The sequence below is a fragment of the Pristiophorus japonicus genome, chromosome 19 (genome assembly GCF_044704955.1).
Source record: "Pristiophorus japonicus isolate sPriJap1 chromosome 19, sPriJap1.hap1, whole genome shotgun sequence".
In the NCBI taxonomy this organism is placed as follows: domain Eukaryota; kingdom Metazoa; phylum Chordata; class Chondrichthyes; family Pristiophoridae; genus Pristiophorus; species Pristiophorus japonicus.
In genome coordinates, this window is record NC_091995.1 from 41,200,542 (window position 1) to 41,225,619 (window position 25,078).

A 25,078-nucleotide genomic window follows, 5' to 3' on the forward strand; every position below is an offset into this window, starting at 1 on the left:
CGGCCCCTCCCTCTCCGCCCGGCCCCTCCCTCTTCTCCTCCGCCCCTTCAATCCCCCCTCCGCCCCTTTAATCCCCCCTCTCTCCCCTCCCCCACCCGGCCCCTCCGCCCCTTCAATCCCCCCTCCCCCCTCCGCCCCCCCCCCCTCCGCCCCCCCGCCTGACGGGAGGTGCTGACTCACCGAGTGCGTGTGGGATGAGATGGAGGAAGGCGTCTCCCAGCAGTCCACCCGAGGCGAAGCTCAGCAGCACTTTGAGGAGACATTTGTGTTTGGAAGTGTTCGACTCGACAGGGATGAAGAAGAGGATGAAGAAAGGGGCGGCACTGATTAACACTGTTGCTCCAATAGCCTGCGGGGCACAGACACACACAATGAGGAGACGATTTATGTTCAGATCACTCAATTACCCACCTGCTTGGGGAGCTTACTGAAGTCCGACAGTGTCTGGTACATGCGTAAAATGTCCGAAGTGGCTCAGTTTGTGGCTCTCTCACCTCCAAGTCTAAACGTTGTGGGTTCAAGTCCCACTCCAGAGACTGGAGCACAAAAATCTAGGCTGACACTCCAGTGCAGTGCTGAGGGAGCACTGCACCGTCAGCGGTGCTGTCTTTCAGAGGAGATGTTAAGCCGAGTCCCCTCAAGTGGACATTAAAGATCCCACAGTGCTATTTCAAAGAAAAACAGGGGAGTTCTCCCCAGTGTCCTGGTTCAATATTTATCCCTAAAACAGATTATCTGGGTCATGATCACATTGCTGTTTGTGGGAGCTTGCTGTGCGCAAGGTGACTGCTCCCTCAGTACTGCCCCTCCCTCATTGCAGCACTCCCTCAGTACTGCCCCTCCAACAGTGCAGCGCTCCCTCATACTGCCCCTCCCTCATTGCAGCACTCCCTCAGTATTACCCCTCCAACAGTGCAGCACTCCCTCAGTATTACCCCTCCAACAGTGCAGCACTCCCTCAGTATTACCCCTCCAACAGTGCAGCACTCCCTCAGTACTGCCCCTCCAACTGTGCAGCACTCCCTCAGTACTGACCCTCCAACTGTGCAGCACTCCCTCAGTAATACCCCTCCAACAGTGCAGCACTCCCTCAGTACTGCCCCTCCGACAGTGCATCGGAGTTCCCTCAGTACTGCCCCACCAACAGTGCAATGCTCCCTCAGTACTGCCCCTCCGACAGTGCATACTGTCCTTCCGACATTGCAGCACTCCCTCAGTACTGCCCCTCCGACACTGCAGCGCTCCCTCAGTACTGCCCCTCCGACACTGCAGCGCTCCCTCAGTATTACCCCTCCGACAGTGCAGCGCGCCCTCAGTACTGCCCACAGGCCACACTATTGAAGGGGCGGTACTGAGGGAGGGCTGCACTATTGGGCCACAGCTGGAGTACTGCATGCAGTTCTGGTCACCACATTACAGGAAAGATGTGATTGCACTAGAGAGCATACAGAGGAGATTTATGAAGATGTTGCCTGGACTGGAAAATTTTATCTATGAGGAAAGATTGGATAGGCTAGGTTTGTTTTCTTTGGAACAGAGGAGGCAGAGGGGAGACCTAATTGAGGTGTATAAAATTATGAGAGGTCTAGCTAGAGTGGATGGGAAGCACCTATTTCCCTTTCCAAAGGAGTCAACAACCAGGGGGTATAGATTTAAAGTAATGCGTAGGAGGTTTAAGGGGGATTTGAAGGGATGTTTCTCCAACCAGAGGGTGGTGGGGGTCTGGAACTCACTGCCTGAAAGGGTGGCAGAGGCAGAAACCCTCATCACATTTAAAAAGTACTTGGATGTGCACTTGAAGTGCCGTAACCTGCAGGGTTACAGACCAAGAGCTGGAAAGTGAGATTAGGCCGGATAGCCTCTTTGTCGGCTGGCGTGGACACAATGGGCCGAAATGGCCTCATCCATTCTGTAAATTTCTACGATACTCCTCCGACACTGCAGCACTCCCTCAGTACAGCCCCTCCGATACTGCAGCGCTCCCTCAGTACTGCCCTGCGACATTGCAGCGCTCCCTCAGTACTGCCCCTCTGACAGTGCATCGGAGTTCCCTCAGTACTGCCCCGCCGACAGTGCAGCATTCCCTCAGTACTGCCCCTCCGACAGTGCATACTGTCCTTCCGACATTGCAGCACTCCCTCAGTACTGCCCCTCCGACAGTGCATACTGTCCTTCCGACATTGCAGCACTCCCTCAGTACTGCCCCTCCGACAGTGCAGCGCTCCCTCAGTACTGCCCCTCCGACAGTGCAGTGCTCCCTCAGTACTGCCCCTCCGACAGTGCAGTGCTCCCTCAGTACTGCCCCTCCGAAAGTGCAATGCTCCCTCAGTACTGCCCCTCCGACAGTGCAGCATTCCCTCAGTACTGCCCCTCCAACAGTGCATACTGTCCTTCCGACATTGCAGCACTCCCTCAGTACTGCCCCTCCGACAGTGCATCGGAGTTCCCTCAGTACTGCCCCTCCGACAGTGCAGTGCTCCCTCAGTACTGCACCTCCAACAGTGCAGCACTCCCTCAGTACTGCCCCTCCGACAGTGCAGCACTCCCTCAATACTGCCCCTCCGACAGTGCATTGGAGTTCCCTCAGTACTGCCCCTTCAACACTGAAATGCTCCCTCAGTACTGCCCCTCCGACAGTGCAGCGCTCCCTCAGTACTGCAGCGCTCCCTCAGTACTGCTCCTCCAACAGTGCAGCGCTCCCTCAGTACTGCCCCTCCGACAGTGCAGCGCTCCCTCAGTACTGCCCCTCCGACAGTGCAGCGGAGTTCCCTCAGTACTGCCCCTCCGACAGTGCAGCGCTCCCTCAGTACTGCCCCTCCGACAGTGCAGCGCTCCCTCAGTACTGCCCCTCCGACAGTGCAGCGCTCCCTCAGTACTGCCCCTCCGACAGTGCAGCGCTCCCTCAGTACTGCCCCTCCGACAGTGCAGCGCTCCCTCAGTACTGCCCCTCCGAAAGTGCAGCGCTCCCTCAGTACTGCCCCTCCGACAGTGCAGCGCTCCCTCAGTACTGCCCCTCCGACAGTGCAGCGCTCCCTCAGTACTGCCCCTCCGACAGTGCAGCGCTCCCTCAGTACTGCCCCTCCGACAGTGCAGCGCTCCCTCAGTACTGCCCCTCCGACAGTGCAGCGCTCCCTCAGTACTGCCCCTCCGACAGTGCAGCGCTCCCTCAGTACTGCCCCTCCGACAGTGCAGCGCTCCCTCAGTACTGCCCCTCCGACAGTGCAGCGCTCCCTCAGTACTGCCCCTCCGACAGTGCAGTGCTCCCTCAGTACTGCCCCTCCGACAGTGCAGCGCTCCCTCAGTACTGCCCCTCCAATAGTGCAGCGCTCCCTCAGTACTGCCCCTCCGACAGTGCAGCGCTCCCTCAGTACTGCCCCTCCGACAGTGCAGTGCTCCCTCAGTACTGCCCCTCCGACAGTGCAGTGCTCCCTCAGTACTGCCCCTCCGACAGTGCAGTGCTCCCTCAGTACTGCCCCTCCGACAGTGCAGCATTCCCTCAGTACTGCCCCTCCAACAGTGCATACTGTCCTTCCGACATTGCAGCACTCCCTCAGTGCTGCCCCTCCGACAGTGCATCGGAGTTCCCTCAGTACTGCCCCTCCGACAGTGCAGTGCTCCCTCAGTACTGCCCCTCCGACAGTGCAGCGCTCCCTCAGTACTGCCCCTCCGAAAGTGCAGCATTCCCTCAGTACTGCCCCTCCGACAGTGCATACTGTCCTTCCGACATTGCAGTACTCCCTCAGTACTGCCCCTCCGACAGTGCATCGGAGTTCCCTCAGTACTGCCCCTCCGACACTGCAGCCCTCCCTCAGTACTGCACCTCCAACAGTGCAGCACTCCCTCAGTACTGCCCCTCCGACAGTGCAGCGCTCCCTCAGTACTGCTCCTCCGACAGTGCAGCACTCCCTCAGTACTGCCCCTCCGACAGTGCAACACTCCCTCAGTACTGCAACTCCGACAGTGCAACACTCCCTCAGTACTGCCCCTCCGACAGTGCAGCACTCCCTCAGTACTGCCCCTCCGACAGTGCAGCGCTCCCTCAGTACTGCCCCTCCGACAGTGCAGCGCTCCCTCAGTACTACCCCTCCGACAGTGCATCGGAGTTCCCTCAGTACTGCCCCTCCGACAGTGCAGTGCTCCCTCAGTACTGCCCCTCCGACAGTGCAGCGCTCCCTCAGTACTGCCCCTCCGACAGTGCAGCGCTCCCTCAGTACTGCCCCTCCGACAGTGCAGCACTCCCTCAGTACTGCCCCTCCGACAGTGCAGCGCTCCCTCAGTACTGCCCCTGCGAAAGTGCAGCGCTCCCTCAGTACTGCCCCTCCGACAGTGCAGCGCTCCCTCAGTACTGCCCCTCCGACAGTGCAGCGCTCCCTCAGTACTGCCCCTCCGACAGTGCAGCGCTCCCTCAGTACTGCCCCTCCGACAGTGCAGCGCTCCCTCAGTACTGCCCCTCCGACAGTGCAGCGCTCCCTCAGTACTGCCCCTCCGACAGTGCAGCGCTCCCTCAGTACTGCCCCTCCGACAGTGCAGCGCTCCCTCAGTACTGCCCCTCCGACAGTGCAGTGCTCCCTCAGTACTGCCCCTCCGACAGTGCAGCGCTCCCTCAGTACTGCCCCTCCAACAGTGCAGCGCTCCCTCAGTACTGCCCCTCCGACAGTGCAGCGCTCCCTCAGTACTGCCCCTCCGACAGTGCAGCGCTCCCTCAGTACTACCCCTCCGACTGTGCAGCGCTCCCTCAGTACTGCCCCTCCGACAGTGCAGCCACCCTCAGTACTGCCCCTCCAACAGTGCAGCGCTCCCTCAGTACTGCCCCTCCGACAGTGCAGTGCTCCCTCAGTACTGCCCCTCCGACAGTGCAGTGCTCCCTCAGTACTGCCCCTCCGAAAGTGCAATGCTCCCTCAGTACTGCCCCTCCGACAGTGCAGCATTCCCTCAGTACTGCCCCTCCAACAGTGCATACTGTCCTTCCGACATTGCAGCACTCCCTCAGTACTGCCCCTCCGACAGTGCATCGGAGTTCCCTCAGTACTGCCCCTCCGACAGTGCAGTGCTCCCTCAGTACTGCACCTCCAACAGTGCAGCACTCCCTCAGTACTGCCCCTCCGACAGTGCAGCACTCCCTCAGTACTGCCCCTCCGACAGTGCATTGGAGTTCCCTCAGTACTGCCCCTTCAACACTGAAATGCTCCCTCAGTACTGCCCCTCCGACAGTGCAGCGCTCCCTCAGTACTGCAGCGCTCCCTCAGTACTGCTCCTCCAACAGTGCAGCGCTCCCTCAGTACTGCCCCTCCGACAGTGCAGCGCTCCCTCAGTACTGCCCCTCCGACAGTGCAGCGGAGTTCCCTCAGTACTGCCCCTCCGACAGTGCAGCGCTCCCTCAGTACTGCCCCTCCGACAGTGCAGCGCTCCCTCAGTACTGCCCCTCCGACAGTGCAGCGCTCCCTCAGTACTGCCCCTCCGACAGTGCAGCGCTCCCTCAGTACTGCCCCTCCGACAGTGCAGCGCTCCCTCAGTACTGCCCCTCCGAAAGTGCAGCGCTCCCTCAGTACTGCCCCTCCGACAGTGCAGCGCTCCCTCAGTACTGCCCCTCCGACAGTGCAGCGCTCCCTCAGTACTGCCCCTCCGACAGTGCAGCGCTCCCTCAGTACTGCCCCTCCGACAGTGCAGCGCTCCCTCAGTACTGCCCCTCCGACAGTGCAGCGCTCCCTCAGTACTGCCCCTCCGACAGTGCAGCGCTCCCTCAGTACTGCCCCTCCGACAGTGCAGCGCTCCCTCAGTACTGCCCCTCCGACAGTGCAGCGCTCCCTCAGTACTGCCCCTCCGACAGTGCAGTGCTCCCTCAGTACTGCCCCTCCGACAGTGCAGCGCTCCCTCAGTACTGCCCCTCCAATAGTGCAGCGCTCCCTCAGTACTGCCCCTCCGACAGTGCAGCGCTCCCTCAGTACTGCCCCTCCGACAGTGCAGTGCTCCCTCAGTACTGCCCCTCCGACAGTGCAGTGCTCCCTCAGTACTGCCCCTCCGACAGTGCAGTGCTCCCTCAGTACTGCCCCTCCGACAGTGCAGCATTCCCTCAGTACTGCCCCTCCAACAGTGCATACTGTCCTTCCGACATTGCAGCACTCCCTCAGTGCTGCCCCTCCGACAGTGCATCGGAGTTCCCTCAGTACTGCCCCTCCGACAGTGCAGTGCTCCCTCAGTACTGCCCCTCCGACAGTGCAGCGCTCCCTCAGTACTGCCCCTCCGAAAGTGCAGCATTCCCTCAGTACTGCCCCTCCGACAGTGCATACTGTCCTTCCGACATTGCAGTACTCCCTCAGTACTGCCCCTCCGACAGTGCATCGGAGTTCCCTCAGTACTGCCCCTCCGACACTGCAGCCCTCCCTCAGTACTGCACCTCCAACAGTGCAGCACTCCCTCAGTACTGCCCCTCCGACAGTGCAGCGCTCCCTCAGTACTGCTCCTCCGACAGTGCAGCACTCCCTCAGTACTGCCCCTCCGACAGTGCAACACTCCCTCAGTACTGCCCCTCCGACAGTGCAACACTCCCTCAGTACTGCCCCTCCGACAGTGCAGCACTCCCTCAGTACTGCCCCTCCGACAGTGCAGCGCTCCCTCAGTACTGCCCCTCCGACAGTGCAGCGCTCCCTCAGTACTACCCCTCCGACAGTGCATCGGAGTTCCCTCAGTACTGCCCCTCCGACAGTGCAGTGCTCCCTCAGTACTGCCCCTCCGACAGTGCAGCGCTCCCTCAGTACTGCCCCTCCGACAGTGCATTGGAGTTCCCTCAGTACTGCCCCTTCAACACTGAAATGCTCCCTCAGTACTGCCCCTCCGACAGTGCAGCGCTCCCTCAGTACTGCCCCTCCGACAGTGCAGCGCTCCCTCAGTACTGCCCCTCCGACAGTGCAGCGCTCCCTCAGTACTGCCCCTCCGACAGTGCAGCACTCCCTCAGTACTGCCCCTCCGACAGTGCAGCGCTCCCTCAGTACTGCCCCTGCGAAAGTGCAGCGCTCCCTCAGTACTGCCCCTCCGACAGTGCAGCGCTCCCTCAGTACTGCCCCTCCGACAGTGCAGCGCTCCCTCAGTACTGCCCCTCCGACAGTGCAGCGCTCCCTCAGTACTGCCCCTCCGACAGTGCAGCGCTCCCTCAGTACTGCCCCTCCGACAGTGCAGCGCTCCCTCAGTACTGCCCCTCCGACAGTGCAGCGCTCCCTCAGTACTGCCCCTCCGACAGTGCAGCGCTCCCTCAGTACTGCCCCTCCGACAGTGCAGTGCTCCCTCAGTACTGCCCCTCCGACAGTGCAGCGCTCCCTCAGTACTGCCCCTCCAACAGTGCAGCGCTCCCTCAGTACTGCCCCTCCGACAGTGCAGCGCTCCCTCAGTACTGCCCCTCCGACAGTGCAGCGCTCCCTCAGTACTACCCCTCCGACTGTGCAGCGCTCCCTCAGTACTGCCCCTCCGACAGTGCAGCCACCCTCAGTACTGCCCCTCCAACAGTGCAGCGCTCCCTCAGTACTGCCCCTCCGACAGTGCAGTGCTCCCTCAGTACTGCCCCTCCGACAGTGCAGTGCTCCCTCAGTACTGCCCCTCCGAAAGTGCAATGCTCCCTCAGTACTGCCCCTCCGACAGTGCAGCATTCCCTCAGTACTGCCCCTCCAACAGTGCATACTGTCCTTCCGACATTGCAGCACTCCCTCAGTACTGCCCCTCCGACAGTGCATCGGAGTTCCCTCAGTACTGCCCCTCCGACAGTGCAGTGCTCCCTCAGTACTGCACCTCCAACAGTGCAGCACTCCCTCAGTACTGCCCCTCCGACAGTGCAGCACTCCCTCAGTACTGCCCCTCCGACAGTGCATTGGAGTTCCCTCAGTACTGCCCCTTCAACACTGAAATGCTCCCTCAGTACTGCCCCTCCGACAGTGCAGCGCTCCCTCAGTACTGCAGCGCTCCCTCAGTACTGCTCCTCCAACAGTGCAGCGCTCCCTCAGTACTGCCCCTCCGACAGTGCAGCGCTCCCTCAGTACTGCCCCTCCGACAGTGCAGCGGAATTCCCTCAGTACTGCCCCTCCGACAGTGCAGCGCTCCCTCAGTACTGCCCCTCCGACAGTGCAGCGCTCCCTCAGTACTGCCCCTCCGACAGTGCAGCGCTCCCTCAGTACTGCCCCTCCGACAGTGCAGCGCTCCCTCAGTACTGCCCCTCCGACAGTGCAGCGCTCCCTCAGTACTGCCCCTCCGAAAGTGCAGCGCTCCCTCAGTACTGCCCCTCCGACAGTGCAGCGCTCCCTCAGTACTGCCCCTCCGACAGTGCAGCGCTCCCTCAGTACTGCCCCTCCGACAGTGCAGCGCTCCCTCAGTACTGCCCCTCCGACAGTGCAGCGCTCCCTCAGTACTGCCCCTCCGACAGTGCAGCGCTCCCTCAGTACTGCCCCTCCGACAGTGCAGCGCTCCCTCAGTACTGCCCCTCCGACAGTGCAGCGCTCCCTCAGTACTGCCCCTCCGACAGTGCAGCGCTCCCTCAGTACTGCCCCTCCGACAGTGCAGCGCTCCCTCAGTACTGCCCCTCCGACAGTGCAGTGCTCCCTCAGTACTGCCCCTCCGACAGTGCAGCGCTCCCTCAGTACTGCCCCTCCAATAGTGCAGCGCTCCCTCAGTACTGCCCCTCCGACAGTGCAGCGCTCCCTCAGTACTGCCCCTCCGACAGTGCAGTGCTCCCTCAGTACTGCCCCTCCGACAGTGCAGTGCTCCCTCAGTACTGCCCCTCCGACAGTGCAGTGCTCCCTCAGTACTGCCCCTCCGACAGTGCAGCATTCCCTCAGTACTGCCCCTCCAACAGTGCATACTGTCCTTCCGACATTGCAGCACTCCCTCAGTGCTGCCCCTCCGACAGTGCATCGGAGTTCCCTCAGTACTGCCCCTCCGACAGTGCAGTGCTCCCTCAGTACTGCCCCTCCGACAGTGCAGCGCTCCCTCAGTACTGCCCCTCCGAAAGTGCAGCATTCCCTCAGTACTGCCCCTCCGACAGTGCATACTGTCCTTCCGACATTGCAGTACTCCCTCAGTACTGCCCCTCCGACAGTGCATCGGAGTTCCCTCAGTACTGCCCCTCCGACACTGCAGCCCTCCCTCAGTACTGCACCTCCAACAGTGCAGCACTCCCTCAGTACTGCCCCTCCGACAGTGCAGCGCTCCCTCAGTACTGCTCCTCCGACAGTGCAGCACTCCCTCAGTACTGCCCCTCCGACAGTGCAACACTCCCTCAGTACTGCCCCTCCGACAGTGCAACACTCCCTCAGTACTGCCCCTCCGACAGTGCAGCACTCCCTCAGTACTGCCCCTCCGACAGTGCAGCGCTCCCTCAGTACTGCCCCTCCGACAGTGCAGCGCTCCCTCAGTACTACCCCTCCGACAGTGCATCGGAGTTCCCTCAGTACTGCCCCTCCGACAGTGCAGTGCTCCCTCAGTACTGCCCCTCCGACAGTGCAGCGCTCCCTCAGTACTGCCCCTCCGACAGTGCATTGGAGTTCCCTCAGTACTGCCCCTTCAACACTGAAATGCTCCCTCAGTACTGCCCCTCCGACAGTGCAGCGCTCCCTCAGTACTGCCCCTCCGACAGTGCAGCGCTCCCTCAGTACTGCCCCTCCGACAGTGCAGCGCTCCCTCAGTACTGCCCCTCCGACAGTGCAGCACTCCCTCAGTACTGCCCCTCCGACAGTGCAGCGCTCCCTCAGTACTGCCCCTGCGAAAGTGCAGCGCTCCCTCAGTACTGCCCCTCCGACAGTGCAGCGCTCCCTCAGTACTGCCCCTCCGACAGTGCAGCGCTCCCTCAGTACTGCCCCTCCGACAGTGCAGCGCTCCCTCAGTACTGCCCCTCCGACAGTGCAGCGCTCCCTCAGTACTGCCCCTCCGACAGTGCAGCGCTCCCTCAGTACTGCCCCTCCGACAGTGCAGCGCTCCCTCAGTACTGCCCCTCCGACAGTGCAGCGCTCCCTCAGTACTGCCCCTCCGACAGTGCAGTGCTCCCTCAGTACTGCCCCTCCGACAGTGCAGCGCTCCCTCAGTACTGCCCCTCCAACAGTGCAGCGCTCCCTCAGTACTGCCCCTCCGACAGTGCAGCGCTCCCTCAGTACTGCCCCTCCGACAGTGCAGCGCTCCCTCAGTACTACCCCTCCGACTGTGCAGCGCTCCCTCAGTACTGCCCCTCCGACAGTGCAGCCACCCTCAGTACTGCCCCTCCAACAGTGCAGCGCTCCCTCAGTACTACCCCTCACATCTACACAGTTCCTGCACCTGAGAGACAGAAATTTGAGCGCGAGTGGAGGCCACTTGCTGTGTTGAATTCCGCATCCGAGGGGCTGCTTTTACATAGCCCTATTTTCTTGCTTTCTCCCCGTACCCTTTTCATTCCTCTCCTTTAATTATCCACGTCCTTTTTAAATCGACATAGCATCAATCAACACCTTTTCACATTCCATTAATCACTTGAATGTTTCTCCCATTTGTGTATCCAGTGTTTATCCCCCTCCCCAGCCACTGTCTGAAGCTGAACCAGACCGGTCGCAACCTTGGTGTCATATTCAACCTCGATCTGAGCTTGCGACCCATATCCACTCCATCACCGAGACCGCCTATTTCCACCTTCGTAACATCGCCAGTCTCCGCCCCTGCCTCAGTTCATCCGCTGCTGAAGTGCTCACAACTTATGCACGAGTCAAATTGGAGTTTAGACCCAACCAGTCTCACCAAGCAGCTGGGATTGGCCTTAAACATTGTGCACAATGTTCACCGGGAGCTGCAGCAAGTGGTGTTTCAAATTGAGGGCAGACAGGGCGAGTGCTCATGGGGCTGTGTGAGGTCACCGGGCAGTGTGAGGTCACCGGCCATCTGCTGTGCTGTCACCGGGCTGTTCCCGATGTTGGGGAAATCCAGAATCAGGGGTCACAGTCTAAGGATAAGGAATAAACCCATTTAGGACGGAGATGAGGAGAAACTTCTTCACTCAGAGAGTTGTGAGTGGAAACCGGGCTTTGTGATGTCACTGGCCATCTGCTTGTGATGTTGCAGCATTCGCTGTGATGTCACAAAGGACGAGCTGTCAACGGAAATACTAAAATATTGTCTCATGGGGGGAGTGGGATAGAAACATAGAAACATAGAAAATAGGTGCAGGAGCAGGCCATTCAGCCCTTCTAGCCTGCACCGCCATTCAACGAGTTCATGGCTGAACATGAAACTTCAGTACCCACTTCCTGCTTTCACGCCATACCCCTTGATCCCCCGAGTACTAAGGACTTCATCTAACTCCCTTTTGAATATATTTAGTGAATTGGCCTCAACTACTTCCTGTGGTAGAGAATTCCACAGGTTCACCACTCTCTGGGTGAAGAAGTTTCTCCTTATCTCGGTCCTAAATGGCTTACCCCTTATCCTTAGACTGTGACCCCTGGTTCTGGACTTCCCCAACATTGGGAACATTCTTCCTGCATCCAACCTGTCCAAACCCGTCAGAATTTTAAACGTTTCTATGAGGTCCCCTCTCACTCTTCTGAACTCCAGTGAATACAAGCCCAGTTGATTCAGTCTTTCTTGATAGGTCAGTCCCACCATCCCGGGAATCAGTCTGGTGAATCTTCGCTGCACTCCCTCAACAGCAAGTATGTCCTTCCTCAAGTTAGGAGACCAAAACTGTACACAATACTCCAGGTGTGGCCTCACCAAGGCCCTGTACAACTGTAGCAACACCTCCCTGCCCCTGTACTCAAATCCCCTCGCTATGAAGGCCAACATGCCATTTGCTTTCTTAACCGCCTGCTGTACCTGCATGCCAACCTTCAATGACTGATGTACCATGACACCCAGGTCTCGTTGCACCTTCCCTTTTCCTAATCTGTCACCATTCAGATAATAGTCTGTCTCTCTGTTTTTACCACCAAAGTGGATAACCTCACATTTATCCACATTATACTTCATCTGCCACGCATTTGCCCACTCACCTAACCTATCCAAGTCACTCTGTAGCCTCATAGCATCCTCCTCGCAGCTCACACTGCCACCCAACTTAGTGTCATCCGCAAATTTGGAGATACTACATTTAATCCCTTCGTCTAAATCATTAATGTATAATGTAAACAGCTGGGGCCCCAGCACAGAACCCTGCGGTACCCCACTAGTCACTGCCTGCCATTCCGAAAAGTACCCATTTACTCCTACTCTTTGCTTCCTGTCTGACAACCAGTTCTCAATCCACGTCAGCACACTACCCCCAATCCCATGTGCTTTAACTTTGCACATTAATCTCCTGTGTGGGACCTTGTCGAAAGCCTTCTGAAAGTCCAAATATACCACATCAACTGGTACTCCTTTGTCCACTTTATTGGAAACATCCTCAAAAAATTCCAGAAGATTTGTCAAGCATGATCTCCCTTTTACAAATCCATGCTGACTTGGACCTATCATGTCACCATTTTCCAAATGCGCTGCTATGACATCCTTAATAATTGATTCCATCATTTTACCCACTACTGAGGTCAGGCTGACCGGTCTATAATTCCCTGCTTTCTCTCTCCCTCCTTTTTTAAAAAGTGGGGTTACATTGGCTACCCTCCACTCGATAGGAACTGATCCAGAGTCAATGGAATGTTGGAAAATGACTGTCAATGCATCCGCTATTTCCAAGGCCACCTCCTTAAGTACTCTGGGATGCAGTCCATCAGGCCCTGGGGATTTATCGGCCTTCAATCCCATCAATTTCCCCAACACAATTTCCCGACTAATAAAGATTTCCCTCAGTTCCTCCTCTTTAATAGACCCTCTGACCACTTTTATATCCGGAAGGTTGTTTGTGTCCTCCTTAGTGAATACTGAACCAAAGTACTTGTTCAATTGGTCTGCCATTTCTTTGTTCCCCGTTATGACTTCCCCTGATTCTGACTGCAGGGGACCTACGTTTGTTTTTACTAACCTCTTTCTCTTTACATACCTATAGAAACTTTTGCAATCCGCCTTAATGTTCCCTGCAAGCTTCTTCTCGTACTCCATTTTCCCTGCCCTAATCAAACCCTTTGTCCTCCTCTGCTGAGTTCTAAATTTCTCCCAGTCCTCAGGTTCGCTGCTATTTCTGGCCAATTTGTATGCTACTTCCTTGGCTTTAATACTATCCCTGATTTCCCTAGATAGCCACGGTTGAGCCACCTTCCCTTTTTTATTTTTACGCCAGACAGGAATGTACAATTGTTGTAATTCATCCATGCGTTCTCTAAATGTCTGCCATTGCCCATCCACAGTCAACCCCTTAAGTATCATTAGCCAATCTATCTTAGCCAATTCATGCCTCATACCTTCAAAGTTACCCTTCTTTAAGTTCTGGACCATGGTCTCTGAATTAACTGTTTCATTCTCCATCCTAATGCAGAATTCCACCATATTATGGTCACTCTTCCCCAAGGGGCCTCGCACAATGAGATTGCTAATTAATCCTCTCTCATTACACAACACCCAGTCTAAGATGGCCTCCCCCCTAGTTGGTTCCTCGACATATTGGTCTAGAAAACTATCCCTTATGCATTCCAGGAAATCCTCCTCCACCGTATTGCTTCCAGTTTGGCTAGCCCAATCTATGTGCATATTAAAGTCACCCATTATAACTGCTGCACCTTTATTGCATGCACTCCTAATTTCCTGTTTGATGCCCTCCCCAACATCACTACTACTGTTTGGAGGTCTGTACACAACTCCCACTAACGATTTTTGCCCTTTAGTGTTCTGCAGCTCCACCCATATAGATTCCACATCATCCAAGCTAATGTCTTTCCTAACTATTGCATTAATCTCCTCTTTAACCAGTAATGCTACCCCACCTCCTTTTCCTTTTATTCTATCCTTCCTGAATGTTGAATACCCCTGGATGTTGAGTTCCCAGCCCTGATCATCCTGGAGCCACGTCTCCGTAATCCCAATCACATCATATTTGTTAACATCTATTTGCACAATTAATTCATCCACCTTATTGCGGATACTCCTTGCATTAAGACACAAAGCCTTCAGGCTTGTTTTTTTAACACCCTTTGTCCTTTTAGAATTTTGCTGTACAGTGGCCCTTTTTGTTCTTTGCCTTGGGTTTCTCTGCCCTCCACTTTTCCTCATCTCCTTTCTGTCTTTTGCTTTTGCTTCCTTTTTGTCTCCCTCTGTCTCCCTGTATAGGTTCCCATCCCCCTGCAATATTAGTTTAACTCCTCCCCAACAGCACTAGCAAACACTCCCCCTAGGACATTGGTTCCGGACCTGCCCAGGTGCAGACCGTCCGGTTTGTACTGGTCCCACCTCCCCCAGAACCGGTTCCAATGCCCCAAGAATTTGAATCCCTCCCTGCTGCACCACTGCTCAAGCCATGTATTCATCTGCGCTATCCTGCGATTCCTACTCTGACTAGCACGTGGCACTGGTAGCAATCCCGAGATTACTACTTTTGAGGTCCTACTTTTTAATTTAGCTCCTAGCTCCTTAAATTCTTTTCGTAGGACCTCATCCCTTTTTTTACCTATGTCGTTGGTACCAATGTGCACCACGACAACTGGCTGTTCTCCCTCCCATTTCAGAATGTCCTGCACCCGCTCCGAGACATCCTTGACCCTTGCACCAGGGAGGCAACATACCATCCTGGAGTCTCGGTTGCGTCCGCAGAAACGCCTATCTATTCCCCTCACCATCGAATCCCCTATCACTATCGCGCTCCCACTCTTTTTCCTGCCCTCCTTTGCAGCAGAGCCACCTACGGTGCCATGAACTTGGCTGCTGCTGCCCTCCCCTGATGAGTCATCCTCCCCAACAGTACTCAAAGCAGTGTATCTGTTTTGCAGGGGGATGACCACAGGGGACTCCTGCACTATCTTTCTTGCACTGCTCTTCCTGTTGGTCTTCCATTCCATATCTGGCTGTGGACCCTTCTCCTGCGGTAAGACCAACTCACTACACGTGATGGGGAGGAGAGAAGGGAATGGCCCATGTGTGACGGGTAGATGCACCCACTGCCCTGAGCCATACGAGAACATCGACGTGCAACAAGTTCCTGCTTGGGATCAGAACATCAAAAAAAGGGCACCCCTTTCAAAACGTGGAACTTCCCTCTCTATCACCAATCAGCAAACGCACACAAACTGTCTTGATATCTACTTCCACCCATTTAGACATGATGATAAGGCTGTAAAGAAAAGTTAAGCCCAAAGAAAACCAAACAGCTGCCTCGGTGACTCCGTGGGTAAACACACCAGGTGGACTGGTCCTGGGTAATGCAAATCGGGACACTCCCTGCTTCTCAATTCCCAGTCCGTGCTGTGTTTGCTCATCTCAACCAGCTCAGCATTTGGTGCAGTCAAAGTGCCCCTGGGGGCGAGGGCGGTCGGGGCTCCCGATCACCATCCTGGGACCTCAGCGCGTGGAATAAAGTCAGGAAGAGGACAGAGTCAAGCTCCGCTGTGAAGCCCACCTAACTCAACTCGCCTGCAGACCACTGTCTGGGTTCACGTATGTCGAGTGGCCAGCTGGATGAGGTACCCGATGGCTTGCCCCGTGGACTGACACCGAGCATGAGACAGTACCTTCAGGACAAGGAGAATAAAGGAAACAAAGAGAAACTTCATCACACGTCTTGTAAATAGAGGACGAACATGCAATTCTACAGCACCTTTCACCTCCCCAAGTACTTTACAGACAATTACATCTGAAGTGCGGTCACTGTTGATATGGAGGCAAACACAGCAGCCTATTTTCGCACAGCAAGCTCCCACAAACAGCAGTGTGATAAATCACCAGTTAATCTATTTCTGGTGGAGGTTGGGGGATGAGTGTTAGTCAGGAAACTAGCAGTACTCCCCTTCTCTTATAGAATTATAGAATAGTACAGCACAGAAGGCCCATCAGGTTTGCGCCGGCTCTTTCGAAGTCCCACTCCCCACTCTTACCCCATATCCATGAAAAAAAATTATCCTTCAGTTACGTGGATAGACTGGAGAAGCTGGGGTTGTTCTCCTTGGAGCAGAGAAGGTTGAGAGGCGATTTGATAGAGGTGTTCAAAATTATGAGGGGTTTGGACAGAGTGAATAGAGAAACTGTTCCCATTGGTGGAAGTGTCGAGAACCAGAGGACACAGATTTAAGGTGATTGGCAAAAGAACCAAAGGCGACATGAGGAAACTTTTTGATGCGGCGAGTGGTTAGGATCTGGAATGCACGGCCTGACAGGGTGGTGGAGGCAGACTCGATCACTGCCTGAAAGGGTGGTGAAGGCAGACTAAATTACGGCTTTCAAAGGGGAGTTGGATAAGTAGCTGAAGGGCAGGGGGAGAGGGGCTAGCTGAAGTATTCTTGCAGAGAGCCGGAACGGGCTCAATGGGCCAAATGGCCTCCTTCTGTGCTGTAACCATTCTATGATTCCTTCCAGTATCTATCCGATTCCCTTTTGAAGGCTACTGTTGAATGTATAACCACCACCCTATCAGGCCGTGCATTCCAAATCCTAACCAATCATTAGTCTTTCTTCACCTCACCTCTTGAAATCGATCCCATGGGACCCACGATGTCCATTAAACAGGCAGATGGAGGCCTGTCTTATTCTACTCCCTCAGTACTGCACTGGAGTGTCCACCTACATTTTGCACTCAAATCTCTGGAGTGGGACTTGAACCCACGACTTTCTGACTCTGATTTTGTTTGAAAAAAGGGAACCCAGATGGAGTCAGGCACTCCCTAAAGGAAGGGTGGGGGTTGGAGGAGAAATTGATCTGGAAACGCATCATGCAACAAGAGTGTTATTCTGCTGCTACATAATATTTTGCAATGAGGCTCGACAAGCTGAATGAAAACAAATGGGTAAGGGAATTGGGGATTTCTGTGAGGTAAGCAGAGGAGCATCATATGAAAGGCAAACAAGACACCGATTTGCATGGGATTGGATTGCAACGGTACTGAACAGAACTGGTGGATTTAACTGGATTTGATTGGATTGCAACAAGACACCAACCTGTCTGGGACTGGATAGGATTGGACTGGAACTGAACTGAATAGGATCGCATAAGAACATAAGAAATAGGAGCAGGAGTAGGCCACCTGTCGCCTCGAGCCGGCTCCGCCATTCAATGAGATCATGGCTGATCTGATCTTGGCCTCAGCTCCACTTCCCTGCCCGCTCCCCAGAACCCTTAACTCCCTTAGCGTTCAAAAATCTGTCAATCCCCACCTTAAATATATTCAATGACCCAGCCTCCACAGCTCTCTGGAGCAGGGAATTCCACAGATTTATAACCCTGTGAGAGAAGAAATCCCTCCTCAATTTTGTTTTAAATGGGCAACCACTTATGAGGGGAAACATCCTCTCTGCATCTACCTTGTTACATAGAAACATCGAAAATATGTGCAGAAGTAGGCCATTCGGCCCTTCTAGCCTGCACCACCATCCAATAAAATCATGGCTAATCATTCCCTCAGTACCCCTTTCCTGCTTTCTCTCCATACCCCATGATCCCTTTAGCCGTAAGGGCCATATCTAACTCCCTCTTGAATACATCCAATGAACTGGCATCAACAGCTCTCTGCGGCAGGGAATTCTACAGGTTAACAACTCTGAGTGAAGAAGTTTCTCCTCGTCTCAGTCCTAAATGGCCTACCCTTTATCCTAAGACTATGTCCCCTGGTTCTGGACTTCCCCAACATCGGGAGCATTCTTCCTGCATCTAACCTGTCCCATCCCATCAGAATCTTATACGTTTCTATGAGATCCCCTCTCATCCTTCTAAACTCCAGTGAATAAAGGCCCAGTTGATCCAGTCTCTCCTCATATGACAGTCCAGCCATCCCTGGAATCAGTCTGGTGAACCTTCGCTGCACTCCCTCAATAGCAAGAACGTCCTTCCTCAGATTAGGAGACCAAAACTGAACACAATATTCCAGGTGAGGCCTCACTAAGGCCCTGTACAACTGCAGTAAGACCTCCCTGCTCCTATACTCAAATCCTCTCGCTATGAAGGCCAACATACCATTTGCCTTCTTCACCGCCTGATGTACCTGCATGCCAACCTTCAATGACTGATGAGCCATGACACTCAGGTCTCGTTGCACCTCCCCTTTTTCTAATCTGCTGCCATTCAGATAATATTCTGCCTTTGTGTTTTTGCCACCAAAATGGATAACCTCACATTTATCCACATCATACTGCATCTGCCATGCATTTGCCCACTCACCTAACCTGTCCAAGTCACCCTGCAGCCTCTTAGCGTCCCCCTCACAGCTCACACCGCCACCCAGTTTAGTGTCATCTGCAAACTTGAAGATATTACACTCAATTCCTTCATCCAAATCGTTAATGTATATTGTAAAGAGCTGGGGTCCCAGCACTGAGCCCTGCGGCACTCCACTAGTCACTGCCTGCCATTCTGAAAAGGACCCATTTATCCCGACTCTCTGCTTCCTGTCTGCCAACCAGTTCTCTATCCACATCAGTACATTACCCTCAATACCAGTATCTAATATGTTTCAATAAGATCACCTCTCATTCTTCTAAACTCCAATGAGTATAGGCCCAACCTGCTCAACCTTTCTTCATATGACAACCCCTTCATCTCAGGAATCAACGTTGTGAACCTTCTCTAAACTGCCTTCAATGAAAGTATATCCCTCCTTAAATACGGAGACCAAAACTATATGCAATACTCTAGGTGTGGCCTCACCAATACCCTGTACAGTTGTAGCAGGACCTCTCTGCTTTTATACTCTATTCCCCTTGCAATAAAGGCCAACATTCAATTTGCCTTCCTGATTACTTGCTGTACCTGCATACTAACTTGTTGTGTTTCATGTACAAGGACCCCCAGGTCCCTCTGTACTGCAGCATTTTGTAATATCGCTCCATTTAAATTATAATTTGCTTTTTATTTTTCCTACCAAAGTGGATAACCTCACATTTCCCCACATTATAATCCATCTGCCAGATTTTTGCCCACTCACTTAGCCTGTCTATATCCCTTTGCAGATTATTTGTGTCCTCTTCACAACTTGCTTTCCCACCTATCTTTGTATCATCAGCAAGCTTGGCTACATTACATTCGGTTCTTTCATCCAAGTCATTAATGTAAATTGTAAATAGTTGAGGACCCAGCACCAATCCCTACAGCTCCCCACTAGTCACTGTTTGCCAACCTGAAAATGATCCATTTATCCCGACTCTCTGTTTTCTGTTAGTTAGCCAATCCTCTATCCATGCTAATATATTACCCCCAACCTCGTGAGCTCTTATCCTGTGCAGTAATCTTTTATGTGGCATCTTATTGAATGCCTTCAGGAAATCCAAATACACGACATCTACTGGTTCCTCTTTATCCACCCTGTTTGTTACATCCTCAAAGAACTCTAAAAAATGTCAAACATAATTTCCTTTTCATAAAACCATGCTGACTCTGCTTGACTGTATTATGATTTTCTAAATGCCCTGCTACTACTTCCTTAATAATGGACTCCAACATTTTCCAAATGACAGATGTTAGGTTAACTGGTCTATAGTTTCCTGCTTTCTGTCTCCCTCATTTCTTAAATAGGGGTGTTACATTTGCGGTTTTCCACTCTGCTGGGACCTCTCCAGAATCCAGGGAATGTTGGTAGATTACAACCAATACATCCACTATCTCTGCAGTCACTTATTTTAAGATCCTAGGATGCAGGCCATCAGGTACAGGGGACTTGTCCACCGTTAGTCCATTAGTTTGCCTAGTACTTTTTCTCTCGTGATAGTGATAGTAAGTTCCTCCCTCCCAATAGCCCGTTGATTATCCACTATTGGGATGCTTTTAGTGTCTTCTATCGTAAAGACCGATACAAAATATTTGTTCAGTCTCTTTCATTTCCCTGTTTCCCGTTATTAACTCCCTAGTCTCATCTTCTGAGGGAGCACCATTTGCTTTAACTACTATCTTCCTTTTTATATACTTGTAGAAGCTCTTATTGTCTGTTTTTATATTTCTTGCTAAGTTACTCTCATAATCTATCTTCTCTCTATTATTTTTTTAGTCGACCTTGGCTGGTTTCTAAAAATTTCCCAATGCTCTGGCCTACCACTAATCTTCACAACATTGTCTGCCTTTGTTTTCAATTTGATACCATTCTTTGCTTCCTTAGTTAGCCACCGACCAGTCTGGGACTGGATTCGAACGGAACTGAATTGGACTGGTGAATTGGATTGAACTGAATTGGGTTGGAACGGAACGGGACTGGTGGATTGGGCTTCAACAAGACACCAACCTGTGACCACAGCTCAACAGGATTGGACACCTCCTTCCCAGCTTTCGGCAGCTCCGACGCCGCATCCTGCTTCCAGCGACTCTTCCCCTCCAGTTTGTCAAGATGCTCCTGGAAGTCGGCGGGACGCTCGTGCGGATAGGAGTGGCCGGCGAGTTCGTCCACGTGCTTGTGGGAGTGTCCGTGGGAGTGTCCATGGTGCTCGTGCGAGTGTCCGTGGTGCTCGTGCGAGTGTCCGTGGTGCTCGTGCGAGTGTCCGTGGGGCTCGTGCGAGTGTCCGTGGGGCTCGTGCGAGTGTCCGTGGGGCTCGTGCGAGTGTCCGTGGGGCTCGTGCGAGTGTCCGTGGGGCTCGTGCGAGTGTCCGTGGGGCTCGTGCGAGTGTCCGTGGGGCTCGTGCGAGTGTCCGTGGGGCTCGTCGCTGTGGGAATGTCCGTGACTCGCAGCCATGTGAAGAGCCAGCCCAAAGCACAAGAGACAGGTGAGGAAGGAGGGAAGGCCGCGGGGCCACGGTGCTCCAAGCGAGGCAGACATTTTCCTTAGCGGTGGACACAGCAGCCGCGGCGCGGGTCAGACAAATGCTGCAAGGCAGAAGGGAGGAGACGGGAGCGTTAGCAACGGAAAACCCAGCACGCGTTACAGATCGGACAGGCTAATGCGGGTTGGGTTTTACCAATTCCCCCTTTGCTGGGACATCCCGCAGCAAGCAGAGGCCAGGAGGGGGCCGTGGGCGAGGTGAGCAGCCCAGGGGGCAGATCTCGCTCCTGGGCGATGGGTACAGAAGGACTCTGCCCTCGACCTGACACCGTCACTGCACAAAAAGGGGAGGCCAGCATGGAGACATTGTCCAGCAGGATTAATGAGTAATGCAACAACACCGAGGGGGAGTTTAAATTTTTTTTTTATAAATCGGAGGATACCCACCCCGCTCCCCCCGCCCCCCCACGAAGGCAAAATACCTGCCCCTTTCAATCAGTGCGAGGTCAGAGCGTTCCAGCGCTATGGTAACATTTAGTATTGGAATACAAAAGTCAGAATGCAGAAGCCAGAGCTGGACTAAGAATTCTTGGGGCCCTGGTTATCATTAACATTTGAATCACCCTTTGCACAATAACACCCTCCCCCCCACTCCATTAAAACACAAAGGTGTAGTAAAATACATAAAGAACTAAGCCCCTAAATAATTACACACAAGAACATAAGAATTAGGAGCAGGGATAGGGCATATGTTTGGGACGTCTTACTACGTTAAAGGCGCTATATAAATAAAAGTTATTATTAATATACTGCCACTCGAGCCCGCGCCGCCATTCAATGAGATCATGGTGCATCTTCGACCTTAACTTCACTTTCCCAACCTGTCCCCATATCATCTGATTTCCCTAGAGTCCAAAAACCTAGCGATCTCAGCCTTGAATATACTCAACGATTCAGCGTTCACAGGCCTTTGGGGTAGAGAATTCCAAAGATTCACAACCCTCAGTGAAGATACTTCTCCTCACCTCAGTCTTAAATGGCTGACCCCTTGTGCCGAGACTGTGTCCCTCTGGTTCTAAACACTCCAGCCAGGGGGAAACAGCCTCTCAGCATCTACCCTGTCAATTCCCCTCAGAATCTTCTATGTTTCAATAAGATCACCTCTCATTCTTCTAAACTCCAGAGCTTAGGCCCAATCTCTTCAGAAGACAACCCTCTCATCCCAGGGACACTGCATGAATAATAAAGCCAATCACATCACAATACACCATGGTAAAATGAAACTGACCCCGCTATTGTAGGCAGCTTCTCCACGTTATGAGAGTTTTACCAGGGCGGTGGGAGCCCCATATTTGCCTGGGACCCCTGGACACGGGGGGCTCTAATAGGTCCGTGTACTAACCCTCCCTCCCTCCCTCCCTGGCTGATGCTTTCAATTCGGCAATATTCAGATGAGTAACTGCACACGAGAGATCAAAACCCAGAGGTGAGCAGAAGCATATTCAGCGTGTAATTCCTGGGAAATTAAAGTTAGCAAGTTGCATGAAAATTTGAATTGTAACATTGAATAAAATCATGATGGTGCAACCTTAAACCCACCAGTCAGATCGCTTGCGCAGAAAAGCTCAGATGTACATCTAACACTACTAAAACTAGGAAGCGATCAAAAGACCGTTTGATCTACAAAGATTGTCCCTTCCGCTGTCCACGCACGCCTAACTCAATCGTGGAACCACCCCCCACCCCCCCCCTCCAAACCAACTCTGCTTTTATTTCCCACCTCCCATGTGCATCCAACACATATATTCCTAGTTCTAGAACTCGCAATCCCACTTCCTGTACGGCGGCCAATCCACTTGATAAGTCAACTGATCTAGAATTAGCTACTTTGTGTTGGTAGCCTGTTCTACATATCTATGACCTAGTGGGGCAGGGAGACATATTTAATGTCTGCGTTCCCCTGATTCATCCTCTGGCATCAAAGTGCAAGTCAGTTTTTCGACAGACTCAACTGGACGTCTCTCATACCTTCAATACATTACTCTGAATGACTGCAATTAAACAGAATTTCAAAAATCTGCCATATGTTCACACCCCTGCTTTCAAGTTAATGCAAAGTTGTTTTGGATTCCCTTCGACGAGCAAGCAGCAGTATAACTCAGGTTGACCCTCGAGTCCCAAGACTGATCCCAGCGAGACCAATCTCCAGCAGGTAATCTTATACTGCATCAGATTTCGCACTAGGTACGGTATAACGGCAACCATTGGAAGTACTCATCCAACATTTTGTTGGCAATGGCACCCCTTTTGTAGTTGAACATTTAATTAGCATAAACGTTTGATTCAATGAACCCTGCAGCTCAGAGCCACAGACTGGTTACAGCACAGAAGGAGGCCAGTCGGCCCGTCGAGCCCGTACCTGCTCTCTGCAAGAGCACTTCAGCTCATCCCACTCCCCCGCCCATTCCCCGCAGCCCTGCAAATTATTTTCCTTCAGGCACTTATCCAACTCTCTGAGTCAGGTGTTAAACAAAATATTAACACAAAAACAGCGAGAAACCCCTGAAAGCAGGCTGCAGAGACCATGGCTGGAACAGGAGGCTGCCTACAGTGCTGATATCCAGCAGACTGTGAATTTGCAAAGTGTTGATAAATCCTCCCTCGCTCTCTCTCTCTCTCTCTCTCCCCCTGTACTGATCCGGGATCCTGTTAACTCTTCACACTGTCCCCACCCACAGCCAAAGCAGCGACTCAGAGCCCAGAGGTGGTGCGGTGTGGACAAGACCAAGGGAAGGCGCAGCATGGGCCAATAGCGAGGCTGTGAGCTCGTGAGGCTCACATTGCGGACTATGGACCGGTGGAATTCTCTACCACAGGAAGTTGTTGAGGCCAGTTCGTTAGATATATTCAAAAGGGAGTTAGATGTGGCCCTTACGGCTAAAGGGAACAAGGGGTGTGGAGAGAAAGCAGGAATGGGGTACTGAAGTTGCATGATCAGCCATGATCATTTGAATGGTGGTGCAGGCTCGAAGGGCCGAATGGCCTACTCCTGCACCTATTTTCTATGTTTCTATGAATCCACATAGAGGGAGAGGTCCCATGGGAAGGAGGACAGTAGGAGTATGTTTGAGTGTGTGTGTATGTATGTATTGGCTACATGTGGCGGAGCCTGGTCTCCAGCCATCTCGGATCCCTCCCTTGCCACTGGACCAAGACCTTGCTCCGTCAAGCCCGTGTGGCGGCTGGTGTGCAACGGCCGCCCCGCATTAAAAGAATTCACACACAGGCACCTTCCACCGTTTAAAATGAGCCCATCAGTCAGCTGAGTGCACATTTGTAGTGTGGAAGCAAGTCACCCTGGACCCCGAGGGACTGCCTGTGGTGGTGGTGGTGGTGATGGTGATGAAGCAGTCAGAGTTAAAGGGGGAGACGGGGGGGGAGCAATGCAGGTGGCTGCACTGGGAGAGGCTGTGAGCCCAACCCCTGCAATCAATGCAAGCTCCCCACCAGCAAAGCCCCTTTCACCCATCCACCCCCAGACAAAGGCTGCAGTGCTAGTGCTAGTAGTGCTGCTGCTGCCCAGCTCCAGGTACCCCCGAGCGCCCTTACCTGAGACAGACGTGGCACTGCTGGAGCAAATAAAGAAAGCCCCGACAAGGCCCGCCCACTGCCGGCACTGATTCATCAATGTCGCGAGAGGAGCAAAGCCTTCCCCTTCCCCGGGACAGCGAGGCTGGGCCGCCCCGCACCAACATGGCCGCCCCTGGCAACAACTGGTGCACTGAGGCTGGGCCGCCCCGCATCAACATGGCCGACCCTGGCAACGTCCACCGGCTCTGGGGCTCGACTGCCCCGCACCAACATGGCCGCCCCTGGCAACAACTGGTGCACTGAGGCTGGGCTGCCCCGCACCAACATGGCCGCCCCTGGCAACAACTGATGCACTGAGGCTGGGCCGCCCCGCACCAACATGGCCGACCCTGGCAACGTCCACCGGCTCTGGGGCTCGACTGCCCCGCACCAAAATGGCCGCCCCTGGCAACAACTGGCGCACTGAGGCTGGGCCGCCCCTCACCAACATGGCCGCCTCTGGCAACATCCACCGGCTCTGAGGCTCGACTGCCCCGCACCAACATGGCCGCCCCTGGCAACAATTGGCGCACTGAGGCTGGGCCGCCCCGCACCAACATGGCCGCCCCTGGCAACGTCCATCGGCTCTGGGGCTCGACTGCCCCGCACTAACATGGTCGCTCTTGGCAACACCTAGCGCACTGAGGCTGGGCCGCCCCGCACCAACATGGCCGCCGCCGGATATAACGCGCGTCCTGCGG

At 54.0% G+C, this 25,078-nt stretch overlaps 1 protein-coding gene across 2 annotated transcripts in view; it reads right to left on the bottom strand.

The window, feature by feature from the left end:
- The window catches only part of slc39a7 (solute carrier family 39 member 7), a 35,363-nt gene extending 10,939 nt beyond the window's left edge, over positions 1 to 24,424 (bottom strand). For both annotated transcript variants that reach the window (XM_070861439.1, XM_070861438.1), the window contains exons 1-3: positions 24,357 to 24,424; positions 20,277 to 20,851; positions 181 to 349 (exon numbers count right to left, since the gene is read on the bottom strand). In XM_070861439.1, the coding sequence (XP_070717540.1) occupies positions 181 to 349; positions 20,277 to 20,804 (697 nt within the window). In that variant the 5' untranslated portion in view covers positions 20,805 to 20,851; positions 24,357 to 24,424. The remainder of the gene's footprint in view (positions 1 to 180; positions 350 to 20,276; positions 20,852 to 24,356) is intronic.
- Between the last annotated feature and the right edge of the window lie 654 nt (positions 24,425 to 25,078).